The following is a 20,172-nucleotide window of genomic DNA, read 5'->3' as shown; positions in this document are numbered from 1 at the left end:
TCATCATATTTCTGATCTTGTATTTACTGAACAATGACCAAACCCTAAGCTATAGTATCTGTGGGAGAAAAGAGAGTTTAAACAGAATCCGTATAACAGTTTCCCTGACAAATGCATTGGTATTTAATTGCCTGCATGGTCTGTGCTGCACAAGACACACAAATTTTGTAGGACACAACTCAACCTTAGCAAGGGTCAGTAGAATTCAGCTGTAACTAAATTTGTCTTTGAACACAGTGACTCAGAGAAGCACATGTGTTCAAAATGCCTCAAGTACTACCAACCTCCTGTTCTTTCAGAAGTCAACAGACCAAATTCTTTATCCCCATTGGAGCCAAGAGTTCTCTCATACCTCTGGAAGTCCATAGGAGCCTTATGATTATGTTCAACAGTCCGAGATTCAACAGTCAATCAACAGACTGAGGGTCCCAGCAGATGCTGAGTTCCTTGTGCATGTTCTCCCAGAACATCCCATGTTATCGGATTGTTTTAGGAGGTTGGTTCTGGCACAGTCTCCACAGGCCTTGAAACTGGCTGAAGGAGAAGTTATGTCAGAGAGTTACAGGGATGTTACAGAAATGCAATTTTTTTTCTTTTTTCTTTTTAAAAGTACACGTGCGGACATTTAATTTGTTCTGCCTCCAACCGTTTCAACAGATGATGACAGCTTGTAGAGAATTGTTTTCTCTAGATGGCAAACAGAGAGCAGTTAAAACAAATTCAACAGAACCACACACCATGAGTATTAGCTTATTCCAGTCGATGCAGTCATCAAGACAACAGGTTTTGAGTGGTACCACAATGACAACAGACACGTGATTGTAACTGAACTGACTTAGCATGTGCTTTCCTCACTATTGCCAAGGTCCAAGCACCTCCAGAAACGACCTCACTGTGCTGCATTGCGATTAAGCCTTTGGGAGGTAACACAGTTCTAATACATGGATAAATCAGATGGATACACAAACATGGCCATAGCTGCAAATTTTAGATTAGCGTCCTTTTTTGATGAATGTTATAGGCTGACCATGTTAGTTGTGGAGTCTTTCATTCCAGTACTATCATGTGATATTTGTAATAACCCTGGTTGTTGCTCGTGCTGTGGCCTGTTGGGAGTTTCTGGAGCATTCAGTGGATACAATTCCTTCGTCTCAGTCTTCAGACACCCTAAACAGGTTAAACAAGAGTCTCGCATCTTGGCAAAGTTCTGGTAAGTGCTTTCACTGGAAAAACAGTACAATACCGGATCAGCAACACAGTTAAAAGTAGTCAACAGGAGAGAAACGTGGTAAATATTAAATATTTTCTCAGCAAATGAGCAGTTGTTCTCCAACAAGCTGCGAACCACAAGTAGAATGTGGTATGGTCCAAAGCAAACTAAAAAAATGAAAACAGTGCTTGAAACCAGTCGTTTAATTTGGATTTTCTTCTTCTTTTGAGTTCCGTGACTCTTGTGGACAACTCGTAAAATCCCACAGTAAGAGAAGGCCAGCAGAAAGAAGGGGAACAGGAAGCCAGCAGAGAAGCGGTAGTAATTGACATTGTGCTCCCATTCTTTGATGGGGTAATGCTCGAAGCACACCACGTGGCTCTCGGCATCCATACTGATCTCCCCGTGCGTAAAGACAAAGTAACATGTCATTATTTCTTTGGTCCAGATAATGATGCTCACAATCACAGCAGCCTTCATCGTCCGAAACCGTTGACATCGAAAAGGGTGCACTACTGCGAGATAGCGGTCGATGGAGATGCAGCAGAGGAAGCCCACGCTGATATAGATATTCTCGTACAAGAGGATGCCACAAATTTTGCACAGCATCTCATTGTAGGTCCAATTGTCATGCTGTAAAACATACTGAAGCCAGAAAGGCAAAGAAAATATGTAGAGCAGGTCTGCTACAGTCAAATTGCAAAGGTAGATACCCAATTCATTTTTAGCCTTGATCTGTAAATACCCATAGTACAGTGACAGGCAGTTAGCTGGCAAGCCTAATATAAATACAAATATGTATACCACAGGGGATAACGTCTGGTGGATATCATGATTAATAGTGCACTTAGTTGCATTCTCTGTCAAATTCACCATCTTCTACCTCTCCCCGTATATCATTCATCAGGGTCCCAAATGAATAGATGGAAAACTTAATTTCATCCAGTTTCATGTATTGCTTATTTCTTCCACAAACCTTTAGGCTGATGTGACGACTTGCTGCAGGATGTTAATAACCTGAAAGTAAAACACATGAAAATCTTCAGAAGGGATACAATTGTCAAATATATAGTACGGTTTTCAGTTAGCTGCCTTTCCCTAGCCTTAAATTTTCTTATAGTCTTTGATAGAAGATAAAGCCTGTCTGGGAAATCATGATTCATGTGAGTAAGTCCTAGTACTTACCAGAAAAATACCAGAAAATTTTGTGTCTGAGAAGCAAATTACAAATACATGTTGCTTTAACTTTGCAAGTATCTAAAAGGTGAAGTATCATCTCTCTTTTGCAGATGAGGCACAAAACCAGTAATCTGATTTGTCCACAATGGAAAAAACATCTCTGGCAAACCAGCAGTCCACTCAGAATTCTTTAGAGGATGCACGGTGCACAAAACAGTTGATTTTTAAATTTCTGTTTCTTAAATTGCCCTTTAGATATAAGATAGTATGGAATATGCAGTTCAACCCATCAGGATGAAATAAAAAACGGAATTTTTATCGGTCTTTCTTACAGTTAGTTGTAAACACAATCCTGAAAGCAAGCTGTTGGAAGGACACTGTAAAAATCTGATACAACGTATACCCATGGTCTTGGTCCTACAGGACATGCTATTACAGATTCCTTATTTGCTATCGACTCTCAAAAACAATAATTTTACTGTTTCTACCTATACATTTGTATCTTTCCTTTCCATCTTCATTGAATTTGAATGCAATTGTTTTCACCTGAAGAATCTTCTGCAATCCAAGCACATACCTATACAAAGCATTCCCATACTATTACTACGTAAGACACTAACTTCTGACAACGGGTTAGCACTCAGTTCAACTAGGACAAGCATTCAGCCTTGAGCCAGCTCCCAGTGATTAAACCCTAGACTAAACGAGGTGTCACATTCCGCATTTTGTCACCTCATGTGATATATTCACATTGACACAAATGCTCAGGACTGGAAAACAGCAGGGCAAACTGCGCCCAGTCTTAAGGGGGTGTATGTTTTACCTGATGACGCAGAACAGCGAGAATGTATTTCTTGCAATCTCTTCCCAGAAAATGCGTGGTTGTAGTGTATGCTTTTGTGTACTCAAAAAAAAACCAAACCCTCCTCGATATCAAAGATGGGGATGAGAAAAAAAGGTCCAGGTTCCTGCTTGTGCAATATCTGTCTTACACTGCTCCTCTGATCAGCGGCAGCAGTGAGCCAGGAAATCCTTCCCTCGTTTCAGCCTCCTCTGTGCAGGGGGTCTGGGACACCTTTGTGCCCTCTGGCCCCACGTGCCTGGCTAGTGACAGGGTCAGTAGCCAAATGGGAAATATAAAGGTAGTTCACCTTTCCCCCAGCACCAGGTATACTAAACACAGCTCTGCATGGGCCAGGAAGCGAAATGATGCTTTTTCAACAAACCTGGTATCAAAGTACTGCAATGGCAGTGTCAAACAAATGGGTGTGGAAGAGCCCTCCCTGTTATTAAGCCCATAATACGCAATACCTTACAAGCTCTCTGGAAAAGTGGAAAGTGAAGGAAAGGTGATGCAGCGTATGGGAAAGAAAAGACAAATTGCTCCCCCATTACTTACTGACCTCGACTGGGTAGGAGGAGGAGAAAAATGAAAAAGAAGTTGCTGTACGGAAAACATCTGGGGTGTAGATAATCATAAAGCTGAAAGCAGTTACAAGCGGGAACACACAGGCATTCCTTTTAGACAGCTTTAGTATGGAAATAGTGCAGCTGGGTGATTACTCAGGGAATAGTTTATGTAACACCTTCAGTATCACGAGTCTGGAGACATTGCCAGGCAATATTTCCCTCTCATATATGCCCACATCTTTTAGATGATGCCCATCTAAGCCCAAGTCTTGGAAAAGAAAATTAGAAGACTCTCGTCATCTACATAAGCTTTAAGCCATTCTCTTGTTCCTTGATGAAAAATAAAGCCAAGGATCCCTGGACTTCAGAGAGCTTCACTTTTTCTTGGTTTAAATAAGCCAACTTTCATTACTCACTGGACAGTTCAGCAACGGGTGCTTTTCTTTCCAAACTCCTTTGTGTCTTAACTGTTGACAAAAACCATGAGTCCCCCCCCCGCACCATGAACCATGGGGCAGCTCACGTGTTAGGCACTGTCTGCTGGCCTCAGCACAGGCAACAGCTCAGAGCCACTTAGAACAACAGCCTCTTCAGCTCAGACCAAGTACTAACATGGAGCCTGGGTGGCTTTTTAGTTTCAATGAACGTGGCTACAATTTTCCTCATAAGAAATCTGTCTGCAATTAGACCTACACATTTTCAGCAGAGACAAATGGGACTATGCCAAAGGACTTCCTTGTAGGCATTTGCAAAAGTTGTGCACACAGCTTGTCTCAATCGCAAAGCACACGTTTCGGTGAACAGGGAGCGTAATGTGGTGGTGTGCTTTTATGTGACAGTAGCTTTCGCTGTTCTAATCTGTCCTACACCTCAGGCAGGCCTGAGTCACTGGGCTGTCATAGGAGGACTCAGACTGTGCCGCATATCTTGGAAACAGAAACCTGAGGTTGTTTCAGTTTAGGATTTGATTCAGATCATTACCTACACAAACACCAGACCTTAAATTCACACACTAAGCTTCCCCCAGCACTTGAGGGTTTCTCAGCTTGGTTTGATCCTGGTTCACAAAGCCCAGAAGAGTAAGGCCAGGTAAGGAGGCTGGGAAGTGATGACGAGCAGCATAGACTAAGGACCGGTCAAGCACTATAAAATGGGCAGAAAATGGCTAGTATCCTTAGAGCAAGTTTAAAAAATGATAAATGCAGAAGAAAGTGGAAATCACTGTGCCATGACTGATTATGAGGAAATGGCACAGTGATGTTTGGAATCAATCAGAAGAATTATGGTTTAAAAGAAGGACCTTTTCAAGTGGGTCCAGAGGAGGGCAACAAAAGCGATCAGAGGGCTGAAGCAGCTCTCTTGTGAGGCTGAGAGAGTTGGGGTTGTTCAGTCTGAAGAAGAGAAAGCTCTGGGGAGACCTTACAGCAGCCTTCCAGTACTTAAAGGGGTCTTTAAGAAAGATGGGGACAGACGTTCAGTAGGGCCTGTTGCGATAGGACAAAGTGTAATGGTTTTAAAATAAAAGAGGGAAGATTTAGACTAGATAGAAAGAAGAAATTTTTTTACAATGAGGGTGGTAAAACACTGGAACAGGTTGTCCAGAGAGATGGTAGATGCCCCATCCCTGGAAACATTCAAGGTCAGGTTGGACGGGGCTCTGAGCAACCTGATTTAATTGAAGATGTGCCTGCTCATTGCAGGGGGGTTGGACTAGATGACCTTTAAATGTCCCTTCCAACCCAACACATTCTATGATTCTAAAAATGTCACAAGTAGAAAAAGCCATAAAAGGCAACGAAGGATGATTCTGTTAACCCACAAGAAAAGGAAGGGTAAAGAAAGACAATTACATACGAAGCACAAATTATAGCTCTAAAAATAGCTGAAATATTTGCTGTTATTTTTTATTTCAATCTTTAGAACTAAAATGGTGACCCAGGATCTAACAAAATTGGTTTTAACAGTAGGATGGAGGCATACAAAAAATAGATAAGCAAAGGCTAACAGATATTAAGATTTAAATTGTGACACGATTTAAAGAAAGTTTCCCTCCACCATGCAGCCTTACCAGGCTGCAGCTGCAGATCCTGTTGCTCCTCCAGTGAGCAGAAAGCAAAGGAGAGTTGGAAGGGATAAAGGACATCAGTGGAAACTTAATACTCTGATTAATCCATCAACCTGTTACCTCCCCTCCCTGTTGTCAGTCCTGCCCCACACAGCATCAACCCAAATATCACCCCAGTCATTTCAGTACCCAAGCTTCCAGAAACTGCCTGCCACAGCTCAGTGCCACCCCTGTCCTCATAGCCTCTTCAGCCTGATATCAGATATGATAGGCTCCTTCTAAACAGCTTTTAACTCCCATGATACCCAAACAATTCCTTTTTCACACAGCCCCATGCCAGGGCTATCGATGCACACGGGGAAGGCAGGTCTTGAGGGCAATATCGAGTCAGCAGCTGCATTTCAGGGCTTGTGAAAGCCCAGGAAGGAACAGGGGGAGAAGACGTAGAGGCAGCAAGGTCAGTAGAGCTGCAGCCAAACAGCTTGAAAGGCTGCTTCAGAGATGCTGCTGCAATAAGAGACACACAATTAAAAAAGAAACAGTAGTGTCAGACCAATCTCATTTCCATCTCTGATGAGGTATGCGGCTGAAGAGCTAGACAGGAAGCAACAAGGGCAATACATCTTGATTTTATGAAGATATGACACATCCCAATGTACATTCTCGTTAACACCTAGGAAATTGTAAAGACATTATGTACTGCCAGATGTGTTACACAACCACAGTGAAAAAGCAGCCACCTGTAGTTCACTTGATCTGGAATGATGGACTGAGTTGAGCGTGCAATGATCTGCCCTTTTCAGGATGCTAGTCAGCATTTTCGTCTATTCATAATTTCTATCCCATTCAGAATGGGACAGAAAATGCACTTACTAAATCAGCAAATGATACTGACTTGGGAAGGAGTGTATAACACAAATTGGTTTTAAGATAATCTTGGTTTGAAAACAAAACAAAACCCATTGAGGGCAAATGCAAAATTATTGTTCTTGGAAAGAAAAACCATCAGATTGTCAGTATGCAATGGGGAATACCTGGCTATGAAGCAAGATGAATAACAATGTACTTAGGTTCACTCAGTTTCTGCTGAGAAGAAAAGAATTACACTAGGATGCAGTACTTAAAGGGCACAAAGTCAGGTGTCCTCTCTACTCACCACGGATAAAGTCTCTGGAACCTTTTGCACTCTAAGAGATACATGGGCAAACTAGAAAAAGTCCAAATATTTTGGGCAAACAAACTATATAATCCCCATTTCTCTGCCTTCACAAATTCAAGATTGTATTCCCTTACAGACAGGAGTTTCCTGAAAGTAAGTTGATATTGCTTGTGAAGCACTCAAATGTCCTACCAGTGACTGCTGTAGATAAAACAAATAAATGGACGATAGACACATTTATTAGAGGTGGAAACAATTTTAGTGAATAAGATATTTTATCCTTGTTCATCACTTGGGATAAGGCAACATATTAGACAGCTAATCTGAGGGGCACAATGCAAAACCATGGAGATATACTCAAACTAGCCCTGACTTATTTCAGGGACAAGAAACAGCAAAGCTGCAGTGATCTGACAAAAGTAATTCCAGCCTACTGCATTATGTTTCTACAGGAAAGGTGCTCAGATTTGGCTCAAGCATCTCACCAGGGCACTGGTTTTGTTAAGCTCAGGCAGAGTTGGCATGGCTCATATTGAGACAAAAGCGCAGTAGAAATAATGATTCTACTCATTAAAGATCATAGCCTGGTTTAAACATACAAGTGGGCTAAAAATTAGGTTGCACTAGAGACCTTAAGATTTCTAATTCCTGACGGCAGTGTACTTGAACTTTATGCTCACCTTCTTTTAGTGCAGCTTATTTGATGTGCACCATCAATGTATCTTTTCAAGGCATCGGGTTAATTTCTCTGCTGACCATACCATGTATTTTTTAATGGGATCAGTTTCTAAACCATTCTCAGTGAATCTGGAAATAAACATATACCACTTTAAAGACAGATACATGGTCTCTAAGAGTATAAATTATAAGTCACTAACAAGAGAAAGTGCACAGAAATACTGGTTTTGTTGAACTTCTGTGTGAAGAGCAATTGTCTGCAAGGAGTTTTGTTTTCTGCTGGTTTTGTTCTTTGTAAAGCAGAAAGGCTACCTCTCGCTATACTGACTTTCCTTTTTTTTTTTTCTGTCTGCTTTTTTGCATCAGAGCAAAAAACTCTGTACATCCTCTTTGCAAGAGAATCTTACAGAGTCATACAGTAAAAAAAAGGACCGTAATCTTCTTAAACCTCTGAAACCATCTTACATAAATTGGAAAAATAAAAAAGGCAAAAACTCAATTCCTCCTCCTCCTTAAACTGAATTCCCCTCTGAAGTTAATTTAGGTCTATACACAACCCATTCAGTGTTCGCTAACTCATGAATGGACCCTTCTAACCTCTAATGAACCTCTGTGTACAGTAATTATTATTCTGTGTATCTGTTTCAGTGGGAGGAAACCATAAAAGTATTCTGTAACTTACAAATCGCTTTACTTTTGTCATTATTTTATGACTCCATTTATAAACCTATTGTCGAAGAAGGAAGCCAGCAACATTTTTTCAGAACCCACATAAACAAAAGACTAATTAGTCACTGATGTCCAATTTTCCCTAACACAGACATGCAATTATTCACAGCATTGGGTAAATGACTTCACTTGTTCGAACTTTGATATCCTGGGAATTTCTCCCAACTTCTTCATTTCTGCTTACCAGGTTTCTCCTAAGTCTGAAGTAAGCTAGTTACCTTAAATATTTCATTGCTAACACTTCAGATGTGATCTGACCCACAGTGGTGGGGTAGCTGAGGGTTTCATGCCCTCAACTTGTAAATTTGTCGTTAGGTGTGGATTTGAGTAGCAGGTTCATGTTAAAATACTTGAGTTATGAATCTCTCTTTTTTTTTTTCCTCATAGTGAATTTGATGCTGGTTGAAAGCAGTAGGTTAGACATCACCCTAAATTGAGAAATTTGACCTATGCAGCCTAACATAAGCAGTGTGGGTAGATGAACGCAATGCAGCCAGAAGCCAATGACGATAGCACGTGTATATTAGCCACGTAATTAATTCAAATAGTTCCATGACCTCTAAAACTAGTTCCAATGCTCATTTCCCACCAGTAATGACATGGTAATGTGGTTTAATCTTACAAGTGACCTGGGCCGCAGATTGCGAAGCTCTGTAAGGAACAGGTGAATCACTATGGATCACAAACATAAACGTTCTCTATTCAACCCACTTCGTAAGTCAAACAAACTCAGCCTCAAATAAGCAGGAAGCCACCTAGAAAGCAAGCAGCTAAGCACCTCTGAATGGCAATAAGAGAGCTAAGCTACCACACACCAGTAACTTGCAATAACACAGTACCCTGTAGGCTACACTAGGAGAGGTCACACAGACGACTTATTGAAACACAAAATTTACATTCCTGGAAAATGTCAATATTTCAGAAAAAAATGCCCTGAATAACCCGAGAGATCTTAGGTTCACATTTGTCATTTTAATAAGAGCACTGAGCATCTAGCTTCTTTCTTACCTGATGTGCAAACTGCTGTGTGTGACATATTATGTATTCCATATGAAGTCAGTAATAAAGCATATGCTATTTTACAGTAGAACACCGGGAAGGATGTGGGGGTTCCAGGGGTCACATACTGGACTGAAATCAACAACACACCTTTAATAGAACACACACCCCCGCCCCCCCATATCACACTGGGATGTCTCAGCAGGCTGTAGGTACTACCCTTCCATCCTGTGCATCTCTGCAAGGCTCTACAGCAGAGTACGGAACGTCTGGGATCCACTGGCTGTGGTCAGGAGATGTGCAGGGGAAAGGTCAGAGGTCTAGCAAAGCTGAAGACTGAGGGAGTTGGGCTTGTTTAGTCTAAAGAAGCCCGGATTGAGGGCAAATACATTAACAACATTCAAACATGTTAAAGATTGTCAGAAAGATGAGAGAGGCTGGGTTAAACATCATGAAAAACCTTCCACTAACAAAGACAAACGGAGCACTGGGATAAGTGGTGCATGAGATGTAGGGCTGTCATCACAGAAGGTCTTAGAGTTTGGCAAATAACTTGAGAATGGTTCAGCTGATTCCCCTTAAAGGCACAGAAATGTCTGGGGAGCTCTCAGGACCTTTCTGTTTCGTTCTCCACTGTCGTTTGCCAGGTGTTGTGATACAACTCATCCCTCTTAGTGACATGCAATAGCATGGAAACAAATTGTTTAAATCTGACATAAAGTAACATAATTTCCACAAGGGATTTTTTTTTAAAACAAATTGTTTTCCAATTATTTTTATGAAATGTTTTTCATTTTGACAGTTTTTCCTAGAAATTAAAGCTATATCAAAGTGAAATGTATATGACTTCACAGGCACAAAAACAAATACAAAAAAATCCATGTCCTGCTGCTGTACCATTTCATTTCAGGTTTTTACGACTTTGGACTTCTTAGATGAGGGCTGCACATACGAAGGACAACTTGACAGGAAGGGTAAGGAAGGCAGATAGCATAATAAGGACAGTTAGTTCAATATCTCAGACTACTACTATTCTTTATCTAGCATTGGAGCCTTCTTGCCAATGCAAGGTCTGAAAAACTGGTTGAGCACAGGGAAGTGCTGAAAAGAAACTACACTTTGGAAAATCCCCATTTATGGTAATAAGAAGCTCATACAATGTGTAATTTCAGGCAAGCAGTTCGAGTGGTGTCAGGGAGGTGAATCACATACCAGGAATTAGTCATACCGTACTTGCCTCAAAGCTTGTAAGAATTATCCTCATATGCCCCCTCCTTCCTGCTGGCCATCCAGGTGGACAACATGACCCTCCAAGTACTTCACCACTGGGCTATGGTGACTAGCTCCTACCCACAGGGGATATCTCCCTGAGGCTTTGTGGATGACTTGCTCGAGTACAGGACAGTGGGTGGAGGAAAACACATCACACCACTTTCTGCAGAAATCCTAAATCTCTGTATTCCTCAGAGAACAACTCCAAATCTTCCTTTCCCCCCAACTGAAACCTCAACCAACTCAACTCCCCTCTCCCCTACAAACATCTTTGACGCAGAAGCCAAAGCACTGTCCTGTCTCTATTGCATAGGCAACAGACAAGTAAGTAACAATCAATCATTGACAAAAGAACTGTTTATAGTCCTGAATCTCTGTGCTGATCCTCCTTTAAAACAACAATGCAAGAAAAGGCAAGATTACGCAGGTCTTACTGATGAGAAGCCACACAAGCCATGATCATCATGTAATATTGCCAGTAACGAACAAGGACTGAAACAACTGTCTTGTAGCCTGGGATTGAGAAATAGGAACTTCACCCTTCTGAACTAAATGAGTTCTGATTCACTTTACCATCAACAGCCTTGGGGAAATACCACTCTTCTGATTCATTTTCCCAAACTCTGCATTACTGCCTCTTTTGATGCTGCAGCCTGCTCTGACACCAGCACTGTGCTCCATCAGGCAACACCAGATGTCTTGCGTAGAAATCAGTGACTTAAGGTTTAGGTCACATCTGTATTGCATTTCAATGATTTTTGCCTTCCTTGGTTTGCCAGCATGCCCCTCTACCCCCAGCACTGCCATACAGCCCCTGCAGCACAGAGTGACTGCCCAAAGGGGGCCACAGATTTCTCAGCAGCTTGAGCGTGGGCCACCCATTTACAGCATGTGGACCATCGCACACTGCGGGCATCCCGTACTGGTCAGCACATGCACCAAGGCCAGGCAGAGCGAGTCAGATCTTCGCCCAGATCTTCTGTCTTCGCCCAGATGCTTGTGGCGCTATGCAGACATAGCCGATGCGTATACTGACAGGAACTTGCTCTCTGTGCCTATATGCTCTCACAGAAAGGGGAAGGGGTGCCAACAACATGCAAGGCAGTCCCTTCTGTCAAGCTCCCCAGCATCACTCACTAGTTACAAGGGAAGACTTTTGTTCAAAAACTAACAAAAAAACTATCCAAAGCAGGGACCAAATTCTCTTTCTCCTTGCATCTTCTATAATACCACTGCCTCCAGACAGAACAAGGCATAATTAAACCCAAGTATCAGCACATCATGCCCTCCAAACAAAACTACCTCATTAACCTGAAGTAGTTTGGAAAGCAAGCAAACATCCATCCTTACAATTTTTTCTCCTCTTTTACTGATAGTTCAGTAGATAGAACTGATTTTGCATCGCTGCTGAAAAGCGGTAGCATGGGACATCAATAATCAATGTTTGACTAATATTATTTGACAAATAGCAAAGACTGTCTGAGAGAAAAATTTTGCCTGCTAGGTCTAACCGAAATGTGGTTGAAACTCTGCAGTGTTTGAAGGGATTGAGCGCATCTCAAAGAAAATGTTAACATTTTCATTATTCCACGCGTCGGCAAATAATGATACATTCAATAAAATCACCTCTCTCTTAAATGCTAGTTTCTGCAAATGTGATTCAGTATAAAATTCATTTTGTACAGCAAAAGTTTTAAGACATGGTAATGAAAAAACTGTTTACAATATTTGGATATCTTTCCCTTCCTTCCCTCGTTTTAATTTGACTTCACTCTTTTTCTTCTGTTCGGATTTATTTTCATCAAAGAGACAACATTTGTCATAGGATAGGAGCCTGTTCGACTGAAGCACCTAACACCGCGTGCATTGTCACCATTTTAAAACTGAAATAATTCTTTTGTGCCTTTGTACTATGTTTGTGTTTCTGGCTTACGCTGATCCCCATTGTGTGTTTCAAACATGTTTCTGTTCTAGATCCAATTCCTTCTAGTCTAGCACACCATCCGCCCTTCCACATGCTGCTGTTTAGCTGTACGCATTTCCTTTCAGATTCAGTTGTGTCTTTTTTGGTCTCTGTTCTGTATTTCTGTATTTCTTCCTTGGATCCAGCATTGGAGGGGGTGTGTGTGCACATGTATTTTTGCATGTCTTCAAATAGTCCCCGTCTAGCTTGTAGAGATTTAACTCTTCTAAGCTATCCCTTTTTGCTACGTTTAATTAATCTTCCTCCGTTTTTGCAGCTTCCCTTTTGGAGATTAACCAAGTTTCCTGTAGCTCTAAGTCAATATTCACATGTAAGGCGTATTCTCCAGTGTTATTTCTCGGACTTCTCACGATTGTGTGGAAGCAGCACGCCTTGCAGAAGGTTTTCCTTCTTGCACTTTCCCTCATTGTTGCTCTCGCTCCCTAGGTGACTATTGAAAACTTTGGGCCTTTCTTTTTTTTTTTTTTAACTTGAGGATACAGGACTCCAACAACCTAGTCCCCAGTGGATAAATCATTCTAAACAAAGTGCTGGCATCTGTATTTGCAGGCTTGCTTACGTTTTCATTTCCTGAATTTTCATTTCCTCAATTGCCTTAATTTTAATTTAAAAAATTCTTTTAGTACTCACATGATTTTAAGTGCTAGTGTCTTGCTTTCACTAAGGTTTAAACAGTCTGGCCTTCTCTTACTCCTGAGTGCCCTCTTTCCCTGATGTATACGAGGGCTGGCTTCATTCCTCTATTTTCTTTGTCATACCTTGAAACTGCCTCTCTCTATACCTCTGTCTGGCCTCGCATGTGCTGCGAGAAGCCTTCCCCAGTGCAGTGCTCCTGAATTCCTGTACTTCAGCATCCCGCCTAAGAGCCTAAATGTTCTTTCCAGCACTTCTCCATCCCACCTTTGGATGACACTGGCATCCGCATGAGCAGTGACTGCTGGCTTCCCCTGTGCCAGAGCCCTGTCAGGTTTGCCACCTCTCTGCTGGGAGACAAATCCCAGCACCCTGCCTGGAGGCGCAAACTCAGCCATCCATGTGGCTGAAAACGGACTGACCCTTCTCTAGTCTTCTTTTAAAGAAAACTGGGAGGAACAACCTGCCCACACTAATGGTATTAATCTGGATAAAAAAGGTGCAACACAAACATTGAAAAAATAGTTGAAGGACCATGACCTTACAGAAACAACCCCTGCCCCTTCTTTTATAGTATCAGAAAAGCAACTCACAGCAAAAGCAACAACCTTACTGTAAACGGTTCACATCCCGGTAGGCATCTGACTAGAGAAAAGGGAGAGAATCAAACACTCCTTACAGGGGAGTGCTGATGAGCTCTTGGGTGAGAGATGGAAAGTCTGGCACGGGACATGTGGGATTCCAAACTTGACAGCTGTTCAGAAATCCAGGTCCTGCTCTGTGGTGGAGGTGTAAGACCATCTCTGAGATTTGGACACAAGTTCAAATTCCAGATAGTAATGTCCTGACATGTTAAGTTAAGGGATCTTAGTTTAAGCCTCTTCCTACTTTAAATGTCAATTCTAATTCTGAAACCTATGTCTGATCACTTCTTAAATGTGATGCATAAAACAGATACATCCTCTAATTAGGTATGTGCATAGATACCAAGTCACTATCCATCACAGAGTAAAAACTCTCTTTATTCCCTTGGCAGATGGAAGACAAAATGTTTCCAGATATAAAATGACCAAATTCTAATTGTTACTAAAATATTGAGTTACGAGGAAGCCAAACCAAGAGATCTCCGTAATAATATTTGCATTCTTACCTACTGATGTCGCTCAATTTAGCATTTTATTCAGGTGTCATTAAAGTGACTTAAGTTTGATAGTTTGGTTGCATTTGCTTTTGCAATTTAATTTTTTTATCTCCCCTTCCTCCTTTAGCTATCTTTAGCTATCTTCAAAGCTACATGTCGACCCATAGCAAACACTGTAAGAGAAAGAAAGCTTGAAAGCTCATGCAATAAAGCAACGATGTTCAGAAATGAGAGGCTAGGCTCATCCTAGCTGCAATAGCTGTCCCTAGCAAATTTTTGGGTGGAGAATATCAGGTGGACATCTCTTATGGAGCGACTGTAACAGCAGCAGAATGCCCTCTCCATCACCTGTAGACCAGATCCATTTTGCATTTCTATCTGCCTCTGGTATGGTGACAGATCTGAGCCTAAGCAACCCCAGATCAAACTCCAAGACAACCCAGCTGGAAGCAAATTTGTTGCCACAGAAAAAAATTCTGGTGAGAGGACTCCATGGAGAGGAACAGAATATACTTTGAGGTGAGCCCATTTCTCAATCTTTCTCTAACTGTGTTTTAAACCTATTATTTAGTCTTTTTTTCTTTTTCAGACAGATTAGCTACAGCTTCTGGGTGAAGTGCCTAAAAACTCCTTTTGCTATCTGGTAGATTAAGAGAGTTTAGAGCGTGGTTTCTAGTGGAGAAAAACAAATTACAGTGGATGCATCCCTCAGAGAATAAACTTCCATGTTGTTCTTAAATGCTGCTGATTACTTAAAATTTTTGGCCAGTTTCTTCTAAACATTAAAGCTGTTCTGTGACTTTTCAAAACCAATTGCCACCAGCTGTCTGTGGGACACCAGGGACAGCAGCTCTGCAAATGCTTCAGCTGGCAGAATAATTCATAACAAGCATTAAAAGCCACTCAGAATAAGCTTTATAGGAAAAACAAACCTCTTAGAGGAGACATTTAGCTAATTATAAGGTAATGAGGCTCACAAGGCAGCCATGTCCGGAGTTCTCTTTTCACAGTTCTTCACTTAAAAATAATTAGCAAGTTGTGTAAATGTCCTTGTGAGTCCAAAATAACTTTTTCTTTGGTTATCACCACATTGACACCAGAATAGTCAGCAGCAATGAAGCCCCAGGGCAGCATGAATGCACCCTCAAATCAGGTCTAGAAAAACTTGGCAGGGAAAAACAGGCAGGGAAAAAATTGTCTTCTCTGTGACCTTTTCAATGGGATGTGAAGAAAACTTGCTGTTACAGCATCAGCGGGTTAATCTGAGTGCCAGCATCCAAAGAGCTTGTTAGGAGAAGAAAACTTACATTAATGCTCACACCTTTTGTACACCTGGCCCCGTGTAACAGGTAAAAAGTTTCCAGTCTGTCCGACCTCAGGAACCAGCGGTCCCTCAGGCTCACCCTATTCAATGACATCTGGCATGATGACTCCTATGTACACCTAGTTCAGCTGGGACTCATTTTCCTCCCTTCTCTTTGCTTTCCCCACATCTCCCTTCTCTTTTTTCCCCCACTGTCTCTGATTGCTTACACTCCTTAGGTCCCAGAACAAAGTCAATTTTTGTCCTCCAGCCACAAATTGAGATAAATACGTCTCACTGCAGATGTCAAGTGAGATGAGGTTTTTTCAAATGAGATATTGGAACTGCCACATTTTTCTTCATTTAAAACTGCGATACTCAAATCACAATGCTGTGATGTAGACATTGTCACCCCCTTGGCTGTACCCCACTATCCCAGAACAACATACTGGTCTGATCCTATACGTCCAACATTTTCTCCCGGTGTACTCCCCAGACCCTGGAAAGACTCCGAAAACTTCGGGGATGCACCTTCTATGTTATCATCTAAACAACAGCTGTATAGGACCAAGCATAAAATGAGATGGGGACAGCTACCTTCTACCTCTTCCCTCATATACAGAAAGACCTTACAATTGCATGTGTAGAAGCGGCATGATATGGGGGAACAACGACATACGAGCAATAAGATGGGGAGGCAGGAAGGATAGGGGTGAGAACAGTAAAATATTTTGTTTCCTCAGAACAGGAATGGAAAAGTGGGTGTTAAATACATCGGATTGACTCACTTTGACTGGCTTCTTGATTAAAGAAAACTTGAAAGAAGAAGTGGTCAGACACTGTTGTCTTCTGGAGCCAGCGTCAACACAGGGTGCTAATGTGGAAAAAGTCACGGAGGGAGCTGATTAACAGATTGCTCAGAAAGTCCCATAATGCTCACAGTGACAGTGTCGTGTCTTATGAGCTTACATGTAGCCATTTTTCCTTGCCTTACTGTTAATTTCCTTAAATTTTTATTAATAAATATCTGCATGTGTTCTGAACAGAAAAGGAGAGGACAAGGCTGTTATATTCTTCTAAATCCTCTATTTCTCAGCTCCCCTCCCCAAGCACACATGAAGCTGATCGCTCAGTGATGTACTTCTCTTGTTTCTTTACAAAGACTGCCAAGAAGCAGAGAAATGGACTTATAATACAGGCAACCTACAATATTGAACAAAGGTTTTTAATCCTGTTAAAAAAAAAAAAAGAATAGATTCTTTTCTGACCGAATGGATTTCATTGCACGAAACAAACCTTCACATTTCAAGTTTCCCAAGTCAGGTTCTGAACAGCAGCAAGAAAAGTCGCTTACTGTTTGGAAAATATAGCGATGGCATACTTTTGAGATACAAGGACAAATCTATATAGGTGTGCACAGAGCACCCGCACACCAAGGTATGTGATTTAGCAGTTTCGTGTTAGGTGTAACTTTTGGCTTGTGTTCTCAGGCAAAATGAAATATTTACATCGCTTATTAGTCATTCAAAATAGCTTATATCTAGTCAACTTATACAGTCCTATTAAGTTCTCTGAAAGTGACAACTGGAATTTATTTACTGGCTATTGCTCTGGTTCCCTGCTGCAAACATGAAACACTTTTCTTCGTTTATCTTAACAATTCCCTTTCATCAATATAATTTCAACACTCAGCTCTCCTCATGCCTAAGTGGAACTTTTTTGGAAGAACTTTTATTCAAAGTTCCCACTAATGGGAACTTGCCAAGGAAATTAATTTTGAAGTTGTGAATTTTTTTGGACGTGTTGCTTCAGTTGAGTCCTTGGATCGCCTCGTTGTTTTGCTTTAACAACCTAGCCAAAAAACTGTCCTGCCACCTTTCCTGGGGTCATAACCTTGTATAACCTGGCTCAATGATGGAAAATTAATTTGCTTTTAAGAGTGAATATGTAAAAAAGAAACTCACCTGTGAGCAGAGTTTATGCAAAGAGGTTTTCCCTGCAGCGTGAAGAGCGCAAAACTTCCCTTCTCCCAGCTCCTGCTTGCGCAGCTGTCCTCCTCCCAGCTGTGAGCAAGGCTGTCGGTGGAACAGTGCAGGGAAGGAGGAGGAGGAGATTGTGTTTCAGCTCCTGTGCTCTTTACGGTTCAACTGCGAAGGAGTCAGCCCAGCCCAGCCCTCTCCTCCCTCACCCACTCATTCATAAATGAAAGAGATGAGAGTGCCAAAAACAGACACTAAATACGGAGATGGCAACGCACGCAGAGCGGTGTTCGCACCTGTACCTACCGTCACAGACACAAGCCAGCAGATAACCACACTGTCATCACAGCAGCTGGTGCAAAGACCAAATACCGCTGCTTACAGCTTATCTAAACACACACAGATGTTGCCTCGTGCAGCCGTATTGCACAGTATACAGAGCGTTAGTGTTGTTATTAATGTTATTTACAGTAAGTTTTTTCTAGAGCTTGCTGAGATCAAACCTTCATTATGTCCAAACACGGCAGAAGCTGATCTCTGACCAAGGCAGCGTCCTCTCTGGGCGTGCAAGAGCAGAGGCTGCCAGGGAGGGGTTCCTTCCTCTCTCATCTACACAGCGAGACACACTGAGGCATAAATAGACCAAAGGGCTTGTCCAAGGTCATTCAGGAAGACTGTAGCAGATGTAAAAGCTGACCTCCTGCTAACTCACGCCACTACTCTTATTCCTGCAGGTGTGAAAGCTCCCCTATGGGATAGGTATTAAAGTGTCTGTCATTCAAACTGAAATGCGCTACTTTTAAAAAAAACCAAATAGACACAAATTGCACCACTGAAGCTGGAAAAAAAAAACTGTTACCAGTTCAGGCTCTGAACTGGTACATGACTCACCCAATGTAGCACTCTGCCATGCTTCTGTAGAGACACCAGTGACACTGCGCGCTCCGTACAGCACCTAACAAGAGTTGCCTTCTGCTCACTGCAATGGGGTGACAGTGCTCCAAGGGCGGCCAGAGACAGTAAGTCTGGAAATAGAAGCCTTCTGCGGCGTACTCCGAGACACGTTCTCCATTTTCAACCTGGTAGAAAACAGAGTGACATAAGCAGAGAAACAAAACAGGAAAAGAAAAAACCAAAAAACCCAAACCATGGAGAGGATACAATGACATTTACAAAACCTGGAAATACTCCAGGATTACCCATGGCTAACGTCAGAACCGGCATCAAAAAATAACTCCTCATTCCAGACACAGGCAGAGGGCTCTTCAGGTATGACATTCTACCAGATGGCAGAGCCCTTCCTCTGCCAGGTCTTCTGGCAAACCAGAGATCTAAAATTATCTGTGGGATTAAGGGACCTCTCTGAGTTTCTGAGGAGGGATGCAGCAGAAAAAATAGGAAATTCTTGAACGCGGCCAGCAAAGGCTGCAAAAAGCACAGCCCTTTGCAGGCTCACCATGCTGCTCCGAGGATGGCAGACATACAGACAGTATACCTGGCTGAACAGCCAAGGCACAGGCTTGTGGGAGCACAGTCAGAGGCTGAACACCCCGTGCAATATTAAATAAGAAGGGTTGGTATCAAATTTATCAGGGCTTCTTGGAATTCTCCCTCCTCCATTTTGTTTATTTATTTATTTAGTACACATTTAGTATTTATTTAGTATTTTTATGTATTTTTATATACACACATATAAGAACACATGTATCAACAAAAGCACACAGACTGAGATCTTTTAGGAAGCAAAGTAAAACATTAGTTCCGGTGCTTTTTAATCCATAGTTGTGTACCCTTGGATATCGCTGCTCTTTTATTAGATCTAAGGAATTCCTAAAAAATGATAATAAGAAAATGGAGCGCAGTTAATTCCTTAGTAATATGTGCACTACTCTTCAACAAGGAGCAACAGGGCGTTATATTGGACTGCTTGCCTTCCCTGAGAGCTTGCCAGGGGCAGAGATCGCCTTGGTATCCAGTCTCATTGGTAGCTGCAGGGAAAGCATTTCCACCTCCTGCAGGGTCCAGGCTGCAGATGGGGAACGAGTCCTGAGAAGATCCACAGACAGCGATTGCCCCGTTGGGTACCAAGAAAAGCAGAGACACTGGTGGAAGTAACATCATGGGCAGTATTTCTTTCCTAGCTCCCACCTCGGCTGCAGTTCTCTGCCATGCTGAACTGCAAGCATGTTCAAAGATGTGTTAGACACATATTAGGTACAGTACAGGTGGCCAGAACATCCAGAAAGCAGAGCCTTGGTCATCAGACACTATACATGTCTATCAGAGTGTGCTCAAAAGGCAGCACTTGACCAGCGCAGCTGGTAAATCAGGCCTCGCAGGTGGAGCAGAAAGAGTCACTTCCACAAACTTCCTTTTCCCAAAATTACAGAGCAAAATAAACTCCAGAAAAATCATGGTTTGCTTTTGTTTC

At 42.0% G+C, this 20,172-nt stretch overlaps 1 protein-coding gene across 4 annotated transcripts; it reads right to left on the bottom strand.

Annotated features, from left to right (window-relative positions):
- Positions 1–11: 11 nt before the first annotated feature.
- Positions 12–18,242, bottom strand: GPR68 (G protein-coupled receptor 68). 4 transcript variants are annotated; one of them, XM_054200056.1, is made up of 4 exons: positions 18,048–18,242; positions 17,727–17,837; positions 16,551–16,636; positions 12–2,227 (listed from the first exon to the last, which is right to left on the bottom strand). In XM_054200056.1, the coding sequence occupies exon 4, from the start codon at positions 2,084–2,086 to the stop codon at positions 1,016–1,018; it is 1,071 nt and encodes a 356-aa protein (XP_054056031.1). In that variant the 5' UTR covers positions 2,087–2,227; positions 16,551–16,636; positions 17,727–17,837; positions 18,048–18,242; the 3' UTR covers positions 12–1,015. The 4 variants fall into 4 exon arrangements, with proteins under 4 accessions (XP_054056031.1, XP_054056032.1, XP_054056030.1 ...); XM_054200057.1 differs by lacking the exon at positions 16,551–16,636; XM_054200055.1 differs by lacking the exon at positions 18,048–18,242 and having other exon boundaries at positions 17,727–17,946.
- Positions 18,243–20,172: the final 1,930 nt, after the last annotated feature.

The sequence above is a fragment of the Rissa tridactyla genome, chromosome 4 (assembly GCF_028500815.1).
Source record: "Rissa tridactyla isolate bRisTri1 chromosome 4, bRisTri1.patW.cur.20221130, whole genome shotgun sequence".
NCBI classification, from domain to species: Eukaryota; Metazoa; Chordata; class Aves; order Charadriiformes; family Laridae; genus Rissa; species Rissa tridactyla.
This window is presented reverse-complemented; position numbering and strand designations above follow the sequence as displayed.

Excerpts from the sequence above, each read along its gene's own strand:
- GPR68 (XM_054200056.1), bottom strand. The coding sequence starts at position 2,086 with ATGGTGAATTTGACAGAGAATGCAACTAAGTGCACTATTAATCATGAT.